This window comes from Protopterus annectens, chromosome 14.part0, assembly GCF_019279795.1.
Source record: "Protopterus annectens isolate FY-2018-M chromosome 14.part0, PAN1.0, whole genome shotgun sequence".
Lineage (NCBI taxonomy): Eukaryota > Metazoa > Chordata > Ceratodontiformes > Protopteridae > Protopterus > Protopterus annectens.
In genome coordinates, this window is record NC_056748.1 from 428,743,162 (window position 1) to 428,766,585 (window position 23,424).

A 23,424-nucleotide genomic window follows, 5' to 3' on the forward strand; every position below is an offset into this window, starting at 1 on the left:
GACCTACAGTTAACAGGAGATATTTCGTTGGATTTATTTCACTTCTTTACAGTACCGTGCCCTGTAGTGCCGCAGTTATATGGCATACCAAAACTGCACAAGTCACAGGTTAATCCCCCGATGAGACCTATCGTCTCTGGAAATGGGTGGATTACTGAACCCATATCGCTCTACCTGCAAAGACACCTACAACCATTACTAAAGTTTTGTCACACAGTGCTTAAAGATTCTAGTGATTTTTTAGTTAAGCTCAAGAATTGGCATATGAATATGAGTCTAGCTACAGATACCTGTGAACATATATATATGGTGGTAATGGACATTACATCGTTATTTACTGTAATCCCCAGTGATTATGGGCTGGATGCCATTAGAGAATTCTTGTTGAGATATTCAGGTTTTTTAGCCGGACATATAGAAAATATTTGCATGTTGTTAGACCTGGTTCTAAGGAACAATATATTCTTGTTTGATAACGAATTTTATTTACAGCAAACTGGTGTGGCAATGGGCACACCAGTATCAAATACTTATGCCAATCTGGTTCTTTCCCAATGGGAGAGAATGTATATAAATGATGGTGAGAGGTTTTTGAATGAAAATTTGTTATTTTATCAAAGATTTGTGGATGATTGTTTCCTTCTTTGGAAAGGCACCCTTAGTGAATTAGAGGATTATATTCTGTCTCTGAATAATTCAACTAGTTTTTTAAAGTTTAAGTATGAATGTTCGATTAGCACCATTATTTTCCTAGATATTACATTAATTAAGAGGGAAGGTGTTATTAACACCACAGTATTTAAGAAAGAAGTATCATCTGGAAGGTACCTATATGCATCAAGTATGCATGCTCCACATGTGTTTAAGGGCATTGTTAAGGCGCAATTGGCTTGCATCAGTAGACTCAATACTGATGATGATGCTTTTAAGAAGCAACTTAATGAAGCATGTGTGGAATTTAAGAATAGTGGGTATTCATTGCATATGGTACAAGAGATTAGTGAATACATTATATCTAATAGACATACCCTTTTCAAACCTACATTTCTACAGATACCTAATACACTGTGTGAAAGATTGAGTGAGCCGGTGGACAGGGTTTGTCTGAGATGTATAACTTCTTACAGCACTATGACTGCCACGGTGAGAAATATAGTTAGAAAATACTGGAAGGACCTTCTTACACAGGATGATATCAGGATGGTTGTGGGGGATAGAGCGTGTTTTTCTTATAGAAACATGAAGACAATAAAAAGTATGTTAGCGTATAAGGACTTTGGTAGTGTAAATTCTACATGTATTGGTGTATCAAGGAAGGGTACTTTCTCCTGTTATAATTGTAGCTGCTGTGTAGACATTTTACAACAGTGTGATCCATTAAGTCCTGTAAATACATTTGTTCACCCTGTTTCAAAAAGAGTGTATACCTTTAACTGTTTTGCCACTTGTGTAACAAGTAATATTGTTTATTTGGCAGCATGTGACACCTGTCCCTCCTTTTATGTTGGAAAAACTACTAGAAAACTTAGACAGGATTATAGAACATAAATCCAACATAAGGAATGGGAGTGACACGAATGCTTTATCTAAGCATGTAAAAAGTTATGGTATATCTCACACTTTTAAGTTTAGGGTTATAGACACTGTTAGTGTGTCAAAAAAGGGGGGGGACTTGTGTAATTTGTTAGATAATAGAGAATATGATTGGATTGTAAGACTAGCAGCAGATGTGGCACCAGGATTGAATGCAAGTGTTTCATTAAAGCCTGTTTTGACTAAAATACAGTACACAAGGTTAAAATAATAACATATATTAGCAAGTATATACTTTGAATATGTTGGATAATATGATATTTTATTGAGTAAGCATATTTTTATGTAGTTTTATTATAATATGTCTTTTTTATTTGTTTATTGTAAGTTTGTATTATTTCATGTCATATGACCTTGGCTGCGGGTCATGTGATGTCCTGGGCTTGTATTTAAACATGTGATTTTATTGTACCTTTTGTTAAGCATTGAAAAAGGGTTTTGGCCTGAAAGCTTTGTTTTTGATAAAGGTTTTTGCTCTCAACGTTTGTTTTTTTGGTCATGACGTCACTAGATGTCCTTCAAGGATGCATCTGCAGTCCTTACAAATGGGTTGTCCTGTCGTCAGGCAGCCCTTCGGTCGGTCGGATTCCAAAGTCTGGGTCTGGCTTCGGCTGGTGTCGCACTTCACCCGAAGTCATCGCTGCAGTTTTTCGGGTATAAAGGCATCAACCGACGCCGTTTTCCTCAGTCTTTCTTGCCGCGTGGCGCCCGAAGCAGAAGCTGTTCGCAAGTGCCGGTCGGTCAGATCCAGAGATGAATACTACTTCGAAGACTTCTAAAAAGCTAAGTACCCCGTTGGGGACTCTTTCTTGCCTCAGCCGATGTCAGAGAAAGTGAATAACTGTTTATCTTGTGGGAAACAAATACCTCATAAAGATTTCCACTCCTACTGCATACATTGTTTAGGCCCAGACCACAACGTAGCAGCTTGTCTAGCCTGTGCTTCTTTTAACCGACGGACGCTTAGACGTCGGTCGGAGTTTGCTGAACAGATTTTTGGCTCTGATTTTGCCTATATTATGCCGTCGGATCCTCCGACTACGCAAATTACCAAAAAACGCAAAGAAAAGGACCGACACTCGCGGGCGAAACCGCGATTAAGCAAACCGCGAGTGTCTCGGTTTCGACCGAAACCGAGCAAGCGGTTCTTTCTTCAGCCGAAACCATGCCTTCTACCGAGGCCTCCTCTAACCTGGTAGAATCGGCTTCTGAAATCCAACCTTCTTTTGCGGTTTCTCAGGAATTATCAGACACTATTCCCCTGGATATTTCTTACCCTGCACGTGGAGCTGCTAGGCCTCCTGCAGCCATGTCTATTAAGGCCTTTGCCAGGGCTAAAGCAGCCAAAGCTTCAAAAACGGTGCCTGCCAAACCCCCCTCACACAGGCCCAGCACCAGCTCCCATATGCTTTCTTTGGCTGAGGATCTCATTTCTTTAATTCATGGATCCCACCCTCATCCAGACAGGACCTCTCACCCACCTCCAGAAAAGAGGCCTAGAGCAGAGCCCCCTGAGCCAGTATCCACAGATGATTCCTCTGATGACTCAGAACATACAGACCCTCCTGAGGCTCCTTATTCCCCTTACGAAGACTCTGATGCTGAAGAGTCCATTCCTTCAGCCTCTCCACCTGAGGAATTTTCCTTTGGGGAAACCTTGCATGCTATGAGGGAACAATTTCAGTGGCAGGGTCAAGATTTCTCAGACTCCAGAAAAAGGCTTAGAACTTTTCTACATTTGCCACAACATAGGCCTTTAGCTATACCTCCAGTTCTTTCTGTTGTAGATGATGCATTTAATGATGCTTGCACTGCTCCTGATTCATTACCTCCGGCTCCTGCTAAGCCCGATAGGTTCTACAGGGTCCCGGACACTCATCACCATTTATACAAGGCTCCTTTTGCAGATCCAGAGACTATCTCCCAGGGCCCTAAAGCTGTAGCAGCTACTTCTACTAAAAACCCCCTCCCCTCTGAAAGGGAATCCAGATCCTTAGAGAGATGGGGTAAAAAAGTTTACACCTCTGCTACTTTGTCAGCTAGGGCTTTGAACTGCCAATTTCATATGATTCAATGTCAAGAGTTTATGCTTGACCAGTTAACTAAAAAGCTGTCCTCTGAAGAATCTTTAGATAAAAAATATGTTCAGGATATGGTACATAACATACAGCAGGTTAGTAACCATTCTTTAAAATGTGGCTATGATGCACTGGAGGCTTCCTTTAGATCAGCCATGACTGGCACAGTTATCAGGAGACATGCATGGTTGAAAGAACAGGCATTACCAGACCATGTCAAATCAAAGCTTTTGGATGCACCCATGGACAATGTCAATTTATTTGGTTCCCCTGCACAGCAGGTACTAAAAAAGATGGAAGAGAAGGCGAAATCTGTACAAACAGTGAAAGATTTCTTACAGGTTCAACCGCCAAGGTTTAGCAGGAACTGGCCCTCCAAGAATTGGTCCTTTCCGGACTCCTCTAAGACACAGACAGGCAGGAATAGGCGTTCTAGAGGCAGAAATCAATCCAGGGGTGCCTACAGGGGACGCCAGTGGCAAGGTAACAACCAGCGAGGCACGGACGCAGCCACCACCACTACAACAACACAATCACAGTGACTTGGCTGTGGCACCGCCTACCAGGGAACAACTAGAAGCACCCTTAGGCGGAAAGCTAACCTTATTTTCAAAGAACTGGCATTGCATCACAAGGGAAAAATGGATTTTGCAAACTATAGACCAAGGTTACAGGTTCCATTTCCATACTCTACCAGGAAAGAGAGGAATGCCAAACCTACCACCTACTCAAAGGGCAGAAGCTCTAAAGCAAATATCTCAACTATTAAGAATGAGAGCTGTGGAAAAGGTACCATCTATGGAGCAAGGAAAGGGATTTTACTCCAGACTCTTCCTGGTACCAAGAAAAGAGAACAAATGGAGGCCTATTCTAGACCTGTCTGCTTTAAACACATTCCTTATTGTTCCAAAATTCAAAATGCTGACCCTACAGCAGCTTCTTCCCATGCTGGGCAAGAAGTCTTGGCTGGTAACTCTAGATCTCAAGGAGGCATACCTGCACGTCCCCATACGACCAATTTGCAGAAGATACCTCAGATTTCTTGCAGGATCAGAGCATTATCAATTCTCAGCATTGCCCTTTGGCTTATCTACTGCGCCCAGAGTGTTCACGAAATGCCTGGCATCAGTAATTGCTCATTGCAGACTTCAGGGGATCCATATTTATCCCTACCTGGACGACTGCCTGATACAAGCGGACAACAAAAGCAAGCTAACAGAAGACTTAGAAAGAGTCATTTACCTGCTGCAAGCCCTGGGATATACAGTCAATATAAAAAAGTCAAGGCTGATTCCATCCCAAAGAATAACCTTTCTGGGTGCAGAGCTGGACACATCAACACAAATGGCATTCCTAACTGCAGAAAAGAAAGAGCAACTACCTCTCTACTTCTTGGCATTAACAAAGCAGAACCATCTAACTGCAAGAAAAGTACTACAAGCCCTAGGCTTCATGGCATCCTGCATAATTCTGGTCCCTCATGCCAGACTGCATATGAGAAAGCTACAGTGGTACCTAAAGAATTTGTGGTCCCAACACAAGCACAGCCTAGAAACCAAAATTCCAATAATCCCATGCCTGAAGCAAGAGTTCCTATGGTGGGCACAGGCCTGTCAATCAAACACAGGATTGCCCTTCTGCAACAGTCAACCAAGCCAAACCATCACGACAGATGCCTCAGACCTCGGTTGGGGGGCACACATGCTGGGCAAGTGCATACAAGGCTTATGGACTCAAGACCAGCTGCGCCTGCACATAAATCTAAAGGAAATGCTGGCAGTAAAATTGGCAATCCAGTCATTCAGACCATTTCTCCAAGAAGGTCAGTTGATGATAAGGACAGACAACACCACAGTTATGTGGTACATCAACAAACAGGGAGGCACACATTCATATCCTCTATGCCGGCTGGCACTGGACCTATGGGATGTGGCTCTGAGCTACAACATTCAGTTACAAGCAATTTATGTACCGGGAAAAGAAAACATTCTAGCAGACATATTAAGCAGAACTACCACAGATGCCTACGAATGGATGCTGCATCCGGACATCTTCAAAGCCATCACAAGAGAATGGGGATTACCACAAATAGACTTATTTGCATCCCCACTCAATCACCAGCTAAAGAAATTCTGCACAAGGACGTACCACCCACTTGCTTGGAAGGTGGACTCCCTATCTTTCAGTTGGAAAAACCTGACAGCATATGCATTCCCACCACTTCCTTTGATGCACAAGGTGCTTTTGAAGATCAAAGAGGAACGTCCAAGGATCATTCTGATAGCTCCAGACTGGCCAAGACAACATTGGTACCCATTGCTGAGGAGCATGTCTCGGGAACAAATATGGACACTACCCCTGATCCCATTACTGTTAACACAGAACAACTACAACATCCTGCATCCAAACCTGAAAACTCTACAGCTAACTGCCTGGAACATTACATAAGAGCAGTTAACCCAAATTTATCCCAAAGGGTTAAAGACATAATCCTGGAGGCTCGTAGACCTTCAACAAGAAAGAATTATGCAGCAAAATGGAAAAGATATCTCATTTGGAGTACTGCAAAGGGAAAAGATGTGACACTGGTAAACGTAGCCAACATCCTGGAGTACTTGGCAGAGCTCTTCCATACAGGCCTGTCCTATTCTTCCATCAAGATACATGCATCAGCTATTTCAGCAGAATACAGCTTGGATCCTCCTGTCTTCTCTCATCCTCTGCTCAGACAGTTTCTGAGAGGAATTAAAAATGTAAAACCTCCCAGGAAACCACCATTGCCAGCATGGGACTTGAACTTTGTGCTAGAAAAATTGACACTTCCTCCTTTCGAACCAGCAGCAACAGCAGAATTACAATACTTATCCTGGAAAACTGCTTTCCTGCTGGCAATAACTTCAGCAAGAAGGGTCTCTGAACTACAGGCATTAATGGCAGTGCAACCCTTCCTGATCTTCCATCAAGATAGAGTGTCCATGAGAACAAATTCTACATTTATGCCTAAGGTGGTATCCAGAGTGTCTTTAAACCAGGCTATCCACCTACCTACATTTTTCCCCAACCCACAGAACAGGGGAGAAAGGCTCTTGCATACCTTGGATGTACATAGACAATTACGCTACTACCTGGACAGGACCAAGTCCAATAGAAAAACTGACCAGCTTCTGGTAGCATATGCAACAGGAAAGGAAGGAAAACCAATTTCAAAACAGACAATCTCCAAATGGATAGGAAATTGCATTAGATTTTGTTACTCCTACCATGGAAAGAAAACTCCAGAGTACATCAGGCCTCACTCCACAAGGGCTACAGCCACTACCACAGCTTTCTTACGAGTGGCTACCAAGGACATTATAGAGGCTGCTACTTGGACCTCCGTGCATACATTTGCCAAGCATTACAATTTACCTTTATACTCTAGATCCCGAGCAGGTTTTGCCACTGCTGTTTTGCAAGGGATCCTAACTACACCATAATCTCTCCTTTTTTCCTCCTCCCTAGTTTAGCTATGGTATTCTACCCATTTGTAAGGACTGCAGATGCATCCTTGAAGGACATAGTACAGTTTAGTACCTACCATAAATGTAGATGTCCGATAGGAATGCATCTGCAGTCAGGATTACCCACCCACCTTCCCCTCTGTGGTACTCCTAGGGTATTTGCCATCCTTCAGCTAGCTTGGGGGGGGATCTATTATGGTGTATTTGTTTGTATATATGCACATACATGCTTATTTTATGTGTTTGCTCTCTACTATTTGGAAACATTGGCATTTATCCAAATTTAGCCATCCAAGAGGGCACCTGGCATCTGGGGCAAGAAACACTGAGGAAAATGGCGTCGGCTGATGCCTTTATACCCGAAAAACTGCAGCGATGACGTCGGGTGAAGTGCAACACCAGCCGAAGCCAGACCCAGACTTTGGAATCCGGCCGACCGAAGGGCTGCCTGACGACAGGACAACCCATTTGTAAGGACTGCAGATGCATTCCTATCGGACATCTACATTTATGGTAGTTACAAAACTGTACTTTGTCATTTTTGTGCCAGGTTTAATAAGCGTACTATTAAAAAACGCTTTGATTTCACACGACACTACTTCGGTAGAAAATTTAACTACACTATGTCGTCGGAGCAACCGACTACCGGCGTGCACAAAAAACGCAAGGATAAGGACAGGCAGCCTAGACCCAGGCCAGACTCCGAGGCCTCGTCTGGTCCGGTCTCCGGTTCACCGGTTTTCAGTGAGGCTCCGACGCAACCCCTGACTACCGCAGATCTGGAACCTGAGACCGCTTTGGAACTTTTGGCGGAAAGTACTAGGCCAGCGCAGCCATTTTGTTCTGCCCCTTCCGACGACACTGCTGAAAAAGATGTCGGTGCTGCAGAAACTCCTTCGGTTTCTGGAGGCGTTTTCAGACCGACGACGCTCACCATTAAAACGTACCCTAAGACTAAGACTGCTATTAAACCTAAAAAGACTGCATTCAGTCTCCAGTTCAAGGCCCCGTGCCTAAGAAACAGATGCTCAAAATGGCTGAAGATTTGATCTCTTTAATCAGGGGTTCCCAACCCCCACCTGACAAAAGGTCTAGACAAGAGGAAGAATATGCCTCCTCTGAGCAAGTGTCTATTTCCTCAGGCTCTTCTGAGGGTCAAGATTACTCCTTCTCCCCTTATGAAGATTCTGATGCTGAGGATTCTATACCCTCAGCTTCTCCTCCTGAAGACTACTCCTTTGGGGAAACTTTTCACACTATGAGGGAACATTTTCACTGGGAAGGTCAGGACTTCTCTGACTCAAAGAAAAGGCTCAGAGAGTTTCTTTTACTCCCACAGCACATACCACTTGCCATCCCCACAGTTTTAGACATAGTGGATGATGTTTACTTAGAATCCAGTTTGAACCCAGATTCTCTGCCTCCTGCTCCGGCCAAACCTGACAGATACTATAGAGTACCTTATTCCCAGAAATTTCTTTATAAAAGCCCTGTTGCTGATCTAGAGACTATCTCCCAGGGTCCCAAAGGGGCTAAGGCTTCTATGGCAAAAAATCCTGTACCCTCTTAAAGGGACTCCAGAGCACTAGACAGTTGGGGGAAAAGGTTTACACCTGAGCCACTCTAGCTATCAGGGCACTAAATTGCCAATTCCACATGCTAAAATATCAGCAATTTCTAATGTCTCAGTTAAAACAAAAAATGAGTACACTCCCTCAACAGTCTGAATTGAAATAAATGCAGGATCTGTTGCATGAAACTGAATAGGTGGGCAAACATACTTTACAATGTGGGTTTGATTCTTTGGAGGCTTCCTGCAGAGCAGCGGTCACTGGGTCTGTTATACGTAGGCATGCTTGGTTAAAGGAACAAACTCTGCCTGATCATGTCAAAGCAAAGCTTCTAGATGCTCCCTTACAGCAGGATGTTCTTTTTGGAGTTAAAGCAGAAGTCTTAAAGAAAATGGAGGATAAGGCAAAATCTATGCAGACAGTCAAAGATTTCCTACAGGTTCAGCCCCCTCGCTTCAGCAGAAATTGGCCAACAAAAAATTGGTCCTTTCCAGCTACTGACAGACCACAGAGGGGTAAATACAGATGTCCAAGAGGCAGAGGACAACCACAAGCCCAGTACAAACCTCGCCAATGGGGCACTGCAACACAGAAGGGAGGAGAAGACAGGTCCCAAACTACCAGGAGGCAAACTCAATGACTTGCATCTCATTTGGCCAAGAAACTCTCTCTTGGCAGCCCCCTTGGGAGGAAAACTCGCACTTTTTTCAGACATCTGGCACATTGTCACAAAGGACAAATGGGTCCTAGACATAATTTTACGAGGATACAGATTCCATTTTCACACCTTGTCAATGAAAAGAGGAATGCCAAACCTGCCACAAAATCAATGGGCAGAGGCACAAAAACAAATTTACAGCTCTCATGGACATGAGAGCCATTCAACTGGTACCTACTCGAGAGCAAGGCCAAGGATTTTACTCAAGACTCTTTCTCATTCCCAGAAAGGACAATGCCTGGAGACCAATTCTGGACCTTTCAATTCTAAACACCTTCTTACAAGTACCCAAATTCAAGATGCTAACACTACAGCAGCTTCTTCCCATGTTGGGCAAGAAAGCATGGCTAGTAACGTTGGACCTCAAGGAGGCATACCTGCATGTCCCTATCAGACAAAGTTGCAGAAGGATACCTCCGTTTCATTGCAGGTTCAACCCATTACCAATTCTCTGCACTGCCCTTTGGCTTATCTACTGTGCCCAGTGTCTTCACAAAATGCCTGGCACCAGTAATTGCATACTGCAGACAAAGAGGAATTCAAATATACCCATACCTGGACGACTGTCTCATCCAAGCAGAAAGCAAGGACATCCTCTTACAACATCTGGCTTTTGTAAAACATCTTCTAAGTTGCCTGGGGTACACAGTAAACGAAAAGAAATCAAAACTAGTACCCTCACAAAATACGACATTCCTGGGTGCCAGCTTGAAAACAACGGCACAGAAGGCTTATCTGATGCCAGACAAACAACTGCAACTGACTCAATATTTCAAAACAATGGCAACAAAGACCCAACTACCTGCAAGAAAAATTCTGCAGGCCTTGGGCTTCATGGCATCTTGCATACTACTAATACCATTTGCAAAGCTGCATATGAGGAAATTACAGTGGTACCTAAAAAGCGTATGGTCTCAACACAGCCACAGCTTGGACACAATGATATCTCTCATTCCCTGCCTACAACAGTAGTTTCTATGGTGGTCACAGGCATGTCACCTCAACACGGGTCAGCCTTTCACCTTGCCCCCAGCCAGGCAAACTATGACAACAGATGCATCGGACTACGCCTGGGGGGCACACATGGCAGGACAGTGCGTTCAAGGCGTATGGACTGCAGATCAAAGGAATCTGCACATCAATGAAAAAGAGATGCTAGCTGTACAGAATGCTCTGACAGCCTTCAAGAATCTATTACATCCAGGACAACTTACAATAAGGACGGACAACACCACAGTAATGTGGTACATAAACAGGGGGGTACACACTCCTACCCTCTATGCAGGCAAGCAATGACCTTGTGGAACACAGCTCTGGCCTACCAAGTTCAGTTACAAGCTCAATTCCTGCCAGGAAAAAAGAACACATTGACAGACGACCTCAGCAGAAACATCATGGATCCCCACTAGTGGAAACTGGATCTACAAGTATTTGCAATGATAACTCAGAAATGGGGTATTCCAGACATAGACATGTTTGCCAGTCCTCAAAACTATCAACTAACAAAATTTTGTACAAGGACACTTCACCATCAAGCTTGGAAAGTGGACACACTCTCATTCAGTTGGAAAATCCTGACAGTATATGCCTTCCCTCCATTGCCTCTCCTCACAAAGGTGCTTCTGAAAGTCAGAAAGGAGAGACCACGACTGATACTCATAGCTCCAGACTGGCCACGCCAGCACTGGTACCCACTATTGAGGAATATGCCCCAGGGCCCACCTTGGATTTTACCACAAATTGCCCATTTGCTCACACAACAAAACAATCAGATTCTTCACAGCCAGCTCAAAACCTTAAATCTGGCTGCATGGCAAATCACTTAAGCATCTAACCAGCTCCTCTTTCCCAAGCAGTTATGGATGTTATTCTGGAAGCTAGGAGGCCCAGCACCAGGAAGGCCTATTCGTACAAATGGAAAAGGTTTTGTGCCTGGAACCAAGCTAAAGGCCAAAACACACTTCAGCCTCACATGCCTCAGATTCTACAGTATTTAACTGAAATGTTACACAAAGGACTTTCTTTTTCTTCCATTAAAATCCATGCATCAGCTATTTCAGCCCACTACAACACGGATCCACCCTTATTTTCGCATCCACTTCTAAGGCAGTTCCTCAGAGGGGCAAAAAACATTAGGCCCCCCAGGAGAGCACCTACACCACCATGGGACCTCAATTTTGTTCTGGAAAAACTTACGTTACCTCACTTTGAACCAGTTTCTCTGCAGATCTACAGTTCCTATCATGGAAGACTGCCCTGCTGCTAGTAATAACTTCAGCTAGAAGAGTCTCAGAGCTGCAGGTACTAATGGCAATGGAACCTTTCCTCATTTTCCATCAAGACAGAGTTTCTGTACGAACTAATCCTTCCTTCATGCCTAAGGTGGTTTCCAGTGTGGCCTTAAATCAAACCATCCACTTACCCACCTACTTCCCAAATCCACAATACAAAGGAGAAAGACTCCTGCATTCCTTCGACATTCACAGACAACTTTGTTACTACTTGGATAAAACTAAGGCTTTCAGAAAATCTGACCAGCTCTTTGTATCCTATGTACAGCTTCACAAGGGAAGGCTATATCAAAACAAACCATTTCCAAATGGATAGGACATTGCATTCGTTTTTGCTATACCCATCATGGAAAACCAGTTCCTGCTACCATTAGGCCCCACTCTACCAGGGCAACAACTACATCTACAGCCTTCCTCAGGGGGGGTTCCAACCAAGGAGAGTTTGGAAGCTGCAACTTGGAGTTCAGTACACTCCTTTACCAAACACTATCACTTACCACTTTATTCTAAGACTAGGGCTGGCTTCGCCACTGCAGTTCTGCAGGGCCTTCTAGCCTCCTCTAACCCTTTATAACTCCTCCACCCATCCTTAGCTTTGGGATTCTACCCAAGTGTGATGACTGCAGCAGGGCAACACGATGAACATAGTACAGTTTTGTACCTACCATAAATGTAGATGTTCGAGTGTACACCCTGCTGCAATCCAGGTTACCCTCCATCCCCTCTGATCTAACTTGCTAAATCTCTACAATTCCTTCCTGATGTATTTGCTTATAGCTGGAGGGATTTTGTGTTTGTGCAAAAATTACATAATTTGGTTCTATTTACTGACCACCTTTTTGGGGGCACCTGACATCTGGGGCAAGAAAAACTGAAGAAAATGGTGTCGGATGCATTATATATACGAATTTGACCTAGGTTTCGTCTTTATTTTGACTTCTTCAGAACAAAATGTTAAAAAGTGGTTACCCACCAGCATTTATACAAGATAAGATGACATCATTGATCAATTAGTCAATTAAAAACTTAAAAGGCAAAAAACATTTCACCATGCTTAAAGCAACCTGAGCACACACCCGCAAACAAATCACTTATAATATGGTGAACATACTGCATTAGTGATAGTAAAAAATTCATAAATAGGGTGTCACAAAATCAAATAACAAAATGTTATAAAGAAAATGAACACCTAGCATCACACCATGTAATATGTAATATTAAAAAAATACAATTATTACATGACAAGTGAAATTATCAAATAGTCATCCAAGAATGTGTTTCAATTTTAAAATTGGGGCTATATTAATATGATCATTAATACCAGGAAAGGCAGTTGCATTCAACCTAAGTTGCCACCTTACTTCACTAATATCTAAATGCAAATCTAAAATCCTACCCTGTACATCCTTAATTATATTTTGCAATATACTAAACTTGAAATGATATCCATCATGCGTTTCAATGTGCCTGTAAAGGGCATTAGTGCTTTTCCTTAGCCTTATATCTGAGAGGTGCTCATTAATCCTCTCTTTAAAGGCTCTACTAGTTTTTCCGACATAAAACGCCGGACACTGTACACACTGTGCCATGTACACCACATTTTTTATGACTGTCAAAATGCCCATATAATCTAATAGGCACACCTACCACTTGTAAATTGGAACCTGTTACTAAGATGTGATGACACACACTACATCTCCCACATTTAAAATTCCCGACGGGCCTACCAGTCACAATGGAAACATTATCACCTTTCTCTAATAGCTGTTTCAACGACCTAGCCTTCCTAAAAACACATTTGGGATAAGTACCAAGCTTGTCCCATACCAAACAATCTAACCTGAGAAACCTCCAATTGTTGTATATAATGCCCCTAATATTGAGAGCATCATAAGAATAAGTGGTGATAAAATAAAGGTTGTGTTCGGAAAAATAACTACTGGTGTTATCGGTCACAGGTAGAGTATGGCTATCATTATCCACATTAACAATTTGATTAATTGTGTCCTAATAATTTTAAAATTGAAACACATTCTTGGGTGACTATTTGATAATTTCACTTGTCATGTATAATTGTATTTTTTTAACATTACATATTACATGGTGTGATGCTAGGTGTTCATTTTCATTATAACATTTTGTTATTTGATTTTGTGACACCGTATTTATGAATTTTTTACTATCACTAATGCAGTATGTTCACCATATTATAAGTGATTTGTTTGTGGGTGTGTGCTCAGGTTGCTTTAAGCATGGTGAAATGTTTTTTGCCTTTTAAGTTTTTAATTGACTAATTGATCAATGATGTCATCTTATCTTGTATAAATGCTGGTGGGTAACCACTTTTTAACATTTTGTTCTGAAGAAGTCTAAATAAAGACGAAACCTAGGTCAAATTCGTTTTTGTGGTGGTTTCAGTCCTCCAGTACCCATTGTCGGTTCCATTTTCTTTCGTTTGGTTTTTGGTTTGTGTTTGGTTTTTGTCATGCATTATATATACCCCTGGCGCACTGACGTCAAGGAAGAAGTGACAGCAACCGACGCCGGACCAAGACTTTGGAATTCTGGCCGACTGCGGGACTGCCTGACGACAGGATAACTCAAGTGTGATGACTGCAGCAGGGTGTACACTCGAACATCTACATTTATGGTAGGTACAAAACTGTACTTTTTTCACTGTGGTTTTCTGGGCAGGGGGTGAGGTCGGAATGTGAATATCCAGTGAGATTAATTTATGGTCGGATCTTACCAGTGAGGGATACACTTCTGGTCTGGAGCATAGAGTCCCCATTTTGGTGATGATCAGGTCCAGTATGCTTTCCCCTCTTGTAGGAGTGGTAACAAAGTTGTTCCATAGCATTTGAGTTTATAAATTCTAGGAACCTTTGGGCTAGGGTGTTGGAGCTAGAGTAATGCTCCTAGTCTATGTTTGGGTAGTTGAAGTCGCCCCATATAATGGTGTTTGGAGAGACCTTCATATTTTCCAGTGTTCTCAGGAAGGCCGAGTGGAGTTCCTGGGTTTGGGAGGGTGATCTGTAGCAGGCTATAAACTGGAAGGCAGTTTTACCCACTGTTAGTTGCACATGGATAGTCTCTGATGCTTCGTGCTGTGCCACCAACCTTGAGGTGTGAGTATCTTTGACGAATATTGATACTCCCCCTCCTTTTGTGGTTCGGTCCAAGTTTTGGGGCCGAAAAGCATAGTATGAGGTATAACCTGGTAGTGCTGGGGTGCTCTCGGGAGCCTTGAACCAGGTTTCTGTTACTGCACAGATATCGATGTTCTCCATGCTAAGGAGAGTTTCGAGTGCATGCATCTTGAGGTTTAGACTTCTGGCGTTGAGTAGACCTACTCTTAGTTTCTTTTCCCTTGTGATACCTATGGAGGTGGGTTTGTCTTTTGAGCCTTGCCTAAAAAAGGCACTATGGGGGTAGCAAGAGCCTTTGCCAATATCCGAAAGCCCAGGGATGATAGGTGCAAGCCGTCCCTAGAGAAGCATCGTGGCTTGTCGAGCATGTCATCCCAGGCTGACAGGCATTGGATCCCCTTTGAATGACACCAATACTTAAGCCAATTGTTGAAATTGATCATCTTGTCTTCATATTGTGGCATCATTCTTGGTGAGGGTAAGATGCTACTCAAGGTCAGGGTCATACTGGCCTGGGCTACATGCTCAGAGAGCTCCTCTATGTCTCTCTTCATGTAGTCCAGGGAGCTACATCTCAGGTCATTCACACCAGCATGGACAATGACTGAGTCATATTTGTACTTGCCTTGGAGTGACCTGAGTGCTTGTGTTATGTGGCGGATCCTAGCGTCCAACAGGCAGCTCACCGTGACCTTCTCCTTGTTCAGCCTGGTGAGCGGGATGTCAGTGTGCCTGTTGGTAGTCACCTATTACAAGTGTATCAGGTGTGTTGTTTAGCCTTAAGGGCTGTGACTGTTCGGCACACTGGCTGTGTGAGCTATGTGTTGCACGTGTTTTGTTTTGGGGTAGCGGTTGCCTGTGTGTCTGCTTTGGAGGTCTCTGCTGCTTAGGCAGATTTTTATTTAGAGCCTCAGAGTATGTTTTTGTGTGTTTATGTGTTTGGTTTGCTGTCGTGGTAGGTCTATGTGAGACTGGAATTGTAGTGAGTGTGGTTTCCTTTTCCTCCTGGTTATGCCAGTACTGAGTTGAGAGAGCTTAGCCTCCAGTTTGGCTATATGGTTGCATCTCTCACATGTGTTGGAATTTGTTGGGAGGAGGAGAGGGTTGTCTGTGTACATGAGGCAGTTGTAACATTGCCTCAAGATTTCCAGATTCACCAGCTGGACCGGAGAGGGGATTGACAACTGACCTTTGGACATGTTAGAATAGTATTGGGAATTCCTTTATAATTGGAAAAAAAAAGGCCAATGGGGGGAACAAGGTATTCAATGGGAGTTTGTGAGGGTGTAGTGCTTTTAATTTTTTAGTGCTGACTTATATAATTGCTTTAGTGAGCAAGTGCCAGGTAACTTAAATGCAATGTGCTACAGGTAACTTAAATGCAAAAACGACAAACAGTAACTTTTATTCAAGTGAAACAAGGAAATAAGTACAGTAAGCAATACAGATATCACTAGGGATCCACAGAAGTGCTGAAAAGCCGTGTTTTAGGTGGAATTAGCGTTTCAGGGAAATAACAAGCAAACAAACAACAACAAGCATACAAACAAAGCTAGATTCAGCAGGCCTGGATCTAGTCTATGGTACAGCAAACAAGGTGTACCAATTTCAGTAAGAAACAGTTCAGATATGCAGGCACTATAAGCCTTTAACCAGAAATTCCCAGCTCAGATGGGCAGAGTCCAGCCTCTCCTCCCACAAGAGTGCAGACCATGAACCTTCTTAATGTAAAATAACTGGCCTGAAGCCCAAGTGCTTAAACCAGAACTAATACACTTTTAGAATAACAGACACTGAGCCCTCAATCAGCAGTTCCCAACTTAGAAGGATGTAAGCTACCAGTCCTGCCACCACAGTGCAGGCCACAAACCTTCCTAATGTAAAACAACTGGTCTGAAGCCCAAGTGCTTAAACTAAAAGGCTTTAGAATGAGTTACACCAAGCAGTAATAAATACAACTGAGTACTTTTAAGATGACGCAAAAGCAAAATAAAGTAGGAAGAAACACAAATACAATAAAAGCAGATAAAATTATTTTATTTTTTTTTTTTTGAGTGAGCAAATGAGATGGGCTCAGGAGGAGTATCCAAGTGCAAATTTACAAGAGAGGCGGGCAGTTTCAAAGCCAGCTAGATATTGCTCATTGCAACACAAACAAATTACTTTAAATTGTGTATTATTTGATAAAAGTGCAGATAAAAATCTATTTAACTCCACTCATGCAGGTCTCAGTTGGCCAAAGCTCACAGTTTAAACAGAAAACAATTCACTGTACCACTTGCATAAGACAGAAACCGAATAACAATGAGATAAACTACCCCCACTTATCACTGGCTATGCAGGTTTTTTAACAAGCCTTAACTGAAAATACCACTTGTATAAGACCTACTGAAAAAACAGTCACAACTTCCAGCTAGATATTGCTCAATGCAACACAAACAAATTACTTTAAATTGTGTATTATTTGATAAAAGTGCAGATAAAAATCTACTTAACTCCACTCATGCAGGTCTCAGTTGGCCAAAGCTCACAGTTTAAACTTTGGGTCTAAGGTTTCAAAAATATCCCTTTCGGGTGGCTATTTGATTGCATTTCCTTTTTCTATTCTATTTATATCTTGCCATGCAGACCTAAAGCTCAGTCTTCTAAGTCTGTTGCCACTTCTAGCAGTCTTCTTTAGAAATTCTTCAGTTCTTCAAATCTGTGCTGTCAGCTTGACCTGTGTTGCATGCTAAAAGTGGATATTATTTTCAGTTACATGGCTTAGTTTGGGGCCACTCTCCTCAAGGGTCTCATGCCATTACTCCCCAGAAATATTTGACAGCTTGGGATTCTGACCCATCAGTTAGATCAGACTGACAGGATGAATAGATGCAATAGTTAAGTACTTGCTGATGTAGAATTCCTCTCTTCAGCCCTCCAGCCCCCTTCCAAATTGTTATTCCCAGAGAACCTGAAAGACTATTGTAGCTCTTCATCAGTTATCTCCATTTGGAGTCCAGTTCACTTTCTTTAGGAAACAATCTAAGTCTGAGGTAGCTAGATACGCAGGTGCTTTATAAGAAGGAAAAAAATTAAAGGCGCTCGAGGCTGTAGCACTAGTTTTACTGGCTTGGATCCAACAATTGGTCCAAAGACACATCAGTTGTATTGGATGGACATAGATGAAAGGCTCCAGTGTTATGGTAAGTACATAACTACTGTTTTTAAGATTTTGAAAGGAAATTACAAGTTGGATTGCTTATATGCTAATGAAGCATATTTTTTTTTTCAAGCTTCTATGATAATACGGGTAAAGTCAATCGGGAAAACCTGGAAAGAATTCTTAATGATCGAGGAAAAGTAAGTGTAATTTTTCTTCAAACTACTGTTCTGAATTGTTGTGTGCCTTTCCATGTTTTTTTACAGAAATGGAGAACTTGGGTAATCAGACTGTATTGCTTTGCGGTTGTAGACTAGCTATTTTATTTGCTGTGGGCAACATTTTGTAATACTAACCTTCAGGAGAACAAAGAAGTTGTTTGATTAAAGATGTTTGCTGTAATCCCATAACAGTCTAAGTATGGCATTTTGGGACTTGAGTGCTTGATCTAATCAGATTGTTTGCTGTGCAACATCAGCGATTGTACCATCTTTGTCACCTGACATGAGGGGGTTGCTTTAGTATAAATGCATTGTAGTGAGAACACTCTTAGAAAAGAGACCATCAGTAGTTAAAGGACTGGTTTTAAAGGGGAAGTATGACATTCCCTGCTTATTATTGTAACATTGTTAGGATGTCACATGCAGACTGAGTCTGTTATTTCTGTAATGTAAAAAAAAAAAACTCTGCAAAACATGTTTTTAGGACATATCAGTTCCAAGACTACGATAAACTGGTGTTCTGTCTCTTGTTCACATTGTGAGCCTAGATAGGTGCTGGCTTTCCCCTGATCCCGAATTGGGTTAAGCATGTAGTCTGGCAATGAGTGAATGAATAACATGATATCAGAATTACATTAGCATTTAGCATTTTTGTGACATAACTGAATAAACTGATTCTTTGCACTGGGATAATGTCAACTTGCGAGGAAATTCTGTTGCTACTTTTTCATTGTAAACCCCCATAGCTAATTAACAGTATTCCTGTCACAATAGTTTGACACATGATAGAATGACTGTCATTATTACACTTGTGCACCAAAAGTGCATTTAATATAATCATTTTTCCTAATTGCACATTTCTCAGTTACACTAAGGGAACTTGAAGTTTGTTGAATTTTCTCTGCAGTTATAACAAACTGAAGGTTTTAAGTTTGATAAAGAAAAAAGCACCAGTAGACTTCATCCTATATGTAAATGAACGTAATAGATTTTAGTTGTGAAATCTTAAGTGTATGGTAGCAGTACTTTACCAAATGTTGAATAGGTCGGCTAGCAAAATGGCCTGTTCTGGCATTAATGATTTGTAAGTTAGAAGTTTAGAAAGGATTTTTTTTTAACTATTTCAAGTGCTCTTCTTGATTACCCAAAAGGTGATGTTTTATTCTGGATGCAATGTTATTTAATCTTGACTTGTAGAAGTGCCAACTATTTGATGACTTTAGGTTTCCTTCTCTGCTCTGTCAGATATTCCTGGCATTAGTATGTCTTTGTACTTTACATCTGCTAGAGGCACTGTTGGACCCAGACTACATGTAGTTTAACAACAAAATTAAATTGACTGTATTTTAAGAAAATTTGATTGCCCCGGTATCAGTATTTTCATGCTGTGAGCACTTGTAATCCATTAGCATCATGTCTGGCTTAATTTAAGAATACTTGTAGAATAACAAATGTATTAGTCTGTTGTCGATAGCAGCCCTTTTACCCTATATGCAGGTTAGCTGGTATAACTGAATGCATCTGTAATAAATTCCTGTCTGATAGCGTCACATTATTTTTGTTACAGAACGTTATTGGTTGGTACAGGTTTAGGAGAAATACTCAACAGCAGATGTCCTATCGTGAGCAGATCATCCATAAACAACTGACAGAAATTCTTGGAGTACCTGACCTTGTCTTCCTCCTCTTCAGTTTCATCTCTACTGCCAATAGTTCAACACATGCTTTAGAGTATGTGCTTTTTAGACCAAATCGAAGGTAATTAACAAAGGCTTTGTATGGTTTTCATTCAGAGGATTTGCTGTTCTGTCAATAGTTTGTATGAGCTGATTCCTTAAGAACAAACTGAAAACAAGCCCTCCAATTTTGTAACATTTCAAGTTGTCAGTGAGCTCATATTACCTGGGCAGTATGTATTCCAGAAAGATGTATAAAACCTTGTGATAAAACACGTTTGCTAACAAATATCATTTTTATCCTTATTCAGAGAAGTCCAGTTCATAAGCTCAGAAAAAAAAGGCATTTTCCTGTTTCTGAACAGACAGAGATGTAACTGTTTTGAATAATTCTAAATTAGCGAGTAAAATGCTTATCACATTTCGGCAAGGGCCCATTTAGCCTGAATGTTTTGTGTGTTTTATTTAGAAAGTGTCAAACAAGGACCTGGTGTTGAATGTTAAAAATTGTGCTTATTACTTTGAAGGACCTTTTATAGTTCTACTCTTGGGATCTAAACCCTTGTTGCTTTGCATGGCTCTCCAGATTTCTCACTTAAGACCCTAGTACAGGTATAGGCACAAGTTCTTTGGCAAATTGTAAGGCTTCTCACTTTAAGCTTCACTACTCCAACTGTTAGCAGTTGTTTTTAGCCATTTGCATGGTTTGACTCCTCTCCTTAAACTTAGCAGTTTATAGTGCCCTTGTTTAAAACCTAGAAAGTGTATACTTTCTAAGTGCTTATTTTTCTACCAGATCAGTGTTCAAGGCCATCATAAGCATTGCTTCTATTTTGTGGGGCCTGAGCATGACATTTTTTTCATACTCGCAGTAAGCATTTCCACTCTTTTATTAGACAAGGTTAAAGTGTACTTTGATCTTGCTGCTTGACCATGCATAGCTGCCATTGTGGAAAGAGTTCCCATATGCAGTGCTTAACAACCCAGGATTCAAGAATTCACATCTTCCAAACCAAATATTCTCATATATTTCTTTAGAAATCTATCCTATTTTGTTATATTTTCCCTTCTATGTCATCATTGTCATGGTTGGGGTGTCATGTCAACTGTCGCCATTTTTCTCGATTCGGTGCCACTCTTCTACCCTGTCTGGCAGTTCTGCCTGACTGATAGTCAGTCATGCAGTCATGCCTGACGGTTGCAGTTCTTCTCTGAAACGGTCCGTCCACCTGTTTGTTGGACACCCACATCTCTTCTTGCCTTTTTCCTGTCTGTCCCAAATCTTCTCCAGATTGCCTTCTGCTTTTCTGAACATGTGCCCAAATACCTTAGGCTGGTCTCTTTGACCTTATCTGTAATTGGAGCTTCTTTGGCTACTGCTCTGATGTCCTCATTTCTTTGTCGCATGGTGTGCATCATACCCACCTGTCTCAAGACACGTCATTTCCTTCACCTCTAGTTTCCTCAGCTGCTCAGCCTTCACTGCTCAGGCTTCTGTACCATGCAGTAGTACTGGTTGCACCATTGTTTTGTACACCTTACTTTTAGCTTCTTTTGCATTCTTCTGTCATGCACTGTCCTGACAGTCTGTGTCAGTTGGTTGTAGCCCCTCTGATTCTAGATTTGACCTTGTCATTCAAACTTCCCTCCCAAATACTTGAAACTGTCAATTTGTTCCACTGTTTTCCTTTTGTATCTCAATTGTCAGCTTCTGATTCCCCCCGTTTGCTGCCATACAACTGTCTTATCTGTACTCGGATGTTCTTCGTCAGGCAGATAACCCAGGTGTGATGACTGCAACAGTGAATACACTCGAACATCTACATTTATGGTAAGTGTACACAACTGTACTTTTCTTCCCATGTGCTGTAGATCAGAGTGTACGTGCTGTGTCTTTAAGAAGTATGTCAAAGACTGAGCATGCACGTATAAATGCCAGGCACTTGCTATTCCTAGTGCCATTTTGAGAGTACAGCCAGGGAGTGAACTTGTATGATTGCAGCAGTTAATTTGTATATAAGTTACTTAAGTTAAAGTCAATAAACTTCTATCGTGATGTGTTTATATAAAATAAAGCTGCTTGAACAGAACCCACAAAGACTCTTCTGTTGTGTCCAAAGTAGACGAGCAACATGGTGTCAGAACCAGGATCGCACAGAATGATAATCAGAGCCATGAGGTGCAAAGATGAGAGTGAAGGTAAACTAAGAGAAAAGAGCACGATAATGGGCCAGAAAAGAATCAAAGGTAACGGGAATTTCCACAAACTACTTATTTTATAAAAAGGACAAAATGTGGCATTACAAGGGCACAAAGTGTATTATTAAACAACCGGGAGGCACAAAAGGTTTATTAACTAAGGGAAATGCTTAAAGTAAAGGTATTTGATGAAACGATTAACAGAAAAGCAAAATGAGTATGTTTAAGGCAAAACGGGCATGTTTAGAGTAAAACGAGCACAAGAAAGTACAATGGGCATGAAAAGAGATTAAACAAGAAAAAACAGATATAAGGGAAAAAAGGGCACATTAAGCATAAATAAAGCAAGGTGACTGCATGTTTTGGCAAAGTGCTGTGTTTTGGCTTAACTGCAACTTGTATCAAGGCCTTAACTTAAGTTATTTGAAGTTTCTCAAAATGTGTAAAGGTGCTTAGTTTGTGCGTATTACTGTATATGTATTCCAAAGAGTTTATTTGTATGCAGAATGCAACTATTTTGTGAGGTGCAGTCAAAGTATAGCCATTTTGAGAAGTTTCCTGTGCTGGGTGTGTCTATTTGCAAAGTGCCGCCATTACAGTGTGTTTCTTGCACTGTAAAGAATTGCCTAGAAAGGTACCACCATTTTGAGGAAATTGCAATGTGTTGTGTACAGTTTATTTGCAAAGTTCAATTATTTCGAAATGTCATTGACTCTGAGGTTCTCTTGCCCAGTTCATTTGCATCACGCAGTTATTTGAAACGTTTCTTAAAATGACGACAAATTACTTTTGCAGTACGATAATTTCAAGAGTATTACAGTGCCTGACGGAGACTTATTTTGCCAAGTTCAGTTATACAGAAGCTTGTTATGCTATTGGGCAAAGTTACAAGTACTGGCATAAGTTTCTGGCATATGTGTATGTGTTCGTGCTTATTTGCAAAACCCGTCACTGGTATGTGTTAATACGGCAGATGGATTTCGAAAGCCCTTACCTCTTGTATTTGATCAGAATACTGTAGAGAATTGAATATTTGAGCAAGAGTATGATATTTTATGTAAGCAGCTTATTCAGATAAAGATGCACACACCAGGGCATTCATTTTGCTAAATCTAGATGGATCAGAGGCCATAGAAAGAGAATCTTCAATTGTATATGCACCAGCAGTATATGAAGAAGGTGAAAACTGTCATATTGTTGTACATGCTGAATCATGGGAAGACCCCAAGTGTTTGAAGTGCAAGTTCAGAGAAATGTGTAACCCCCAGACAAATATTACATTAGAG

General features: G+C 41.5%; 1 protein-coding gene across 1 annotated transcript in view; it reads left to right on the forward strand.

The window, feature by feature from the left end:
• The window catches only part of ABRAXAS2 (abraxas 2, BRISC complex subunit), a gene marked incomplete in the record, with an annotated part of 1,016,818 nt that overhangs the window by 464,031 nt on the left and 529,363 nt on the right, over positions 1-23,424 (forward strand). The window contains 2 exon segments of the mRNA XM_044056200.1: positions 18,176-18,242; positions 19,831-20,021. Coding sequence (XP_043912135.1) covers positions 18,176-18,242; positions 19,831-20,021 — 258 coding nt within the window.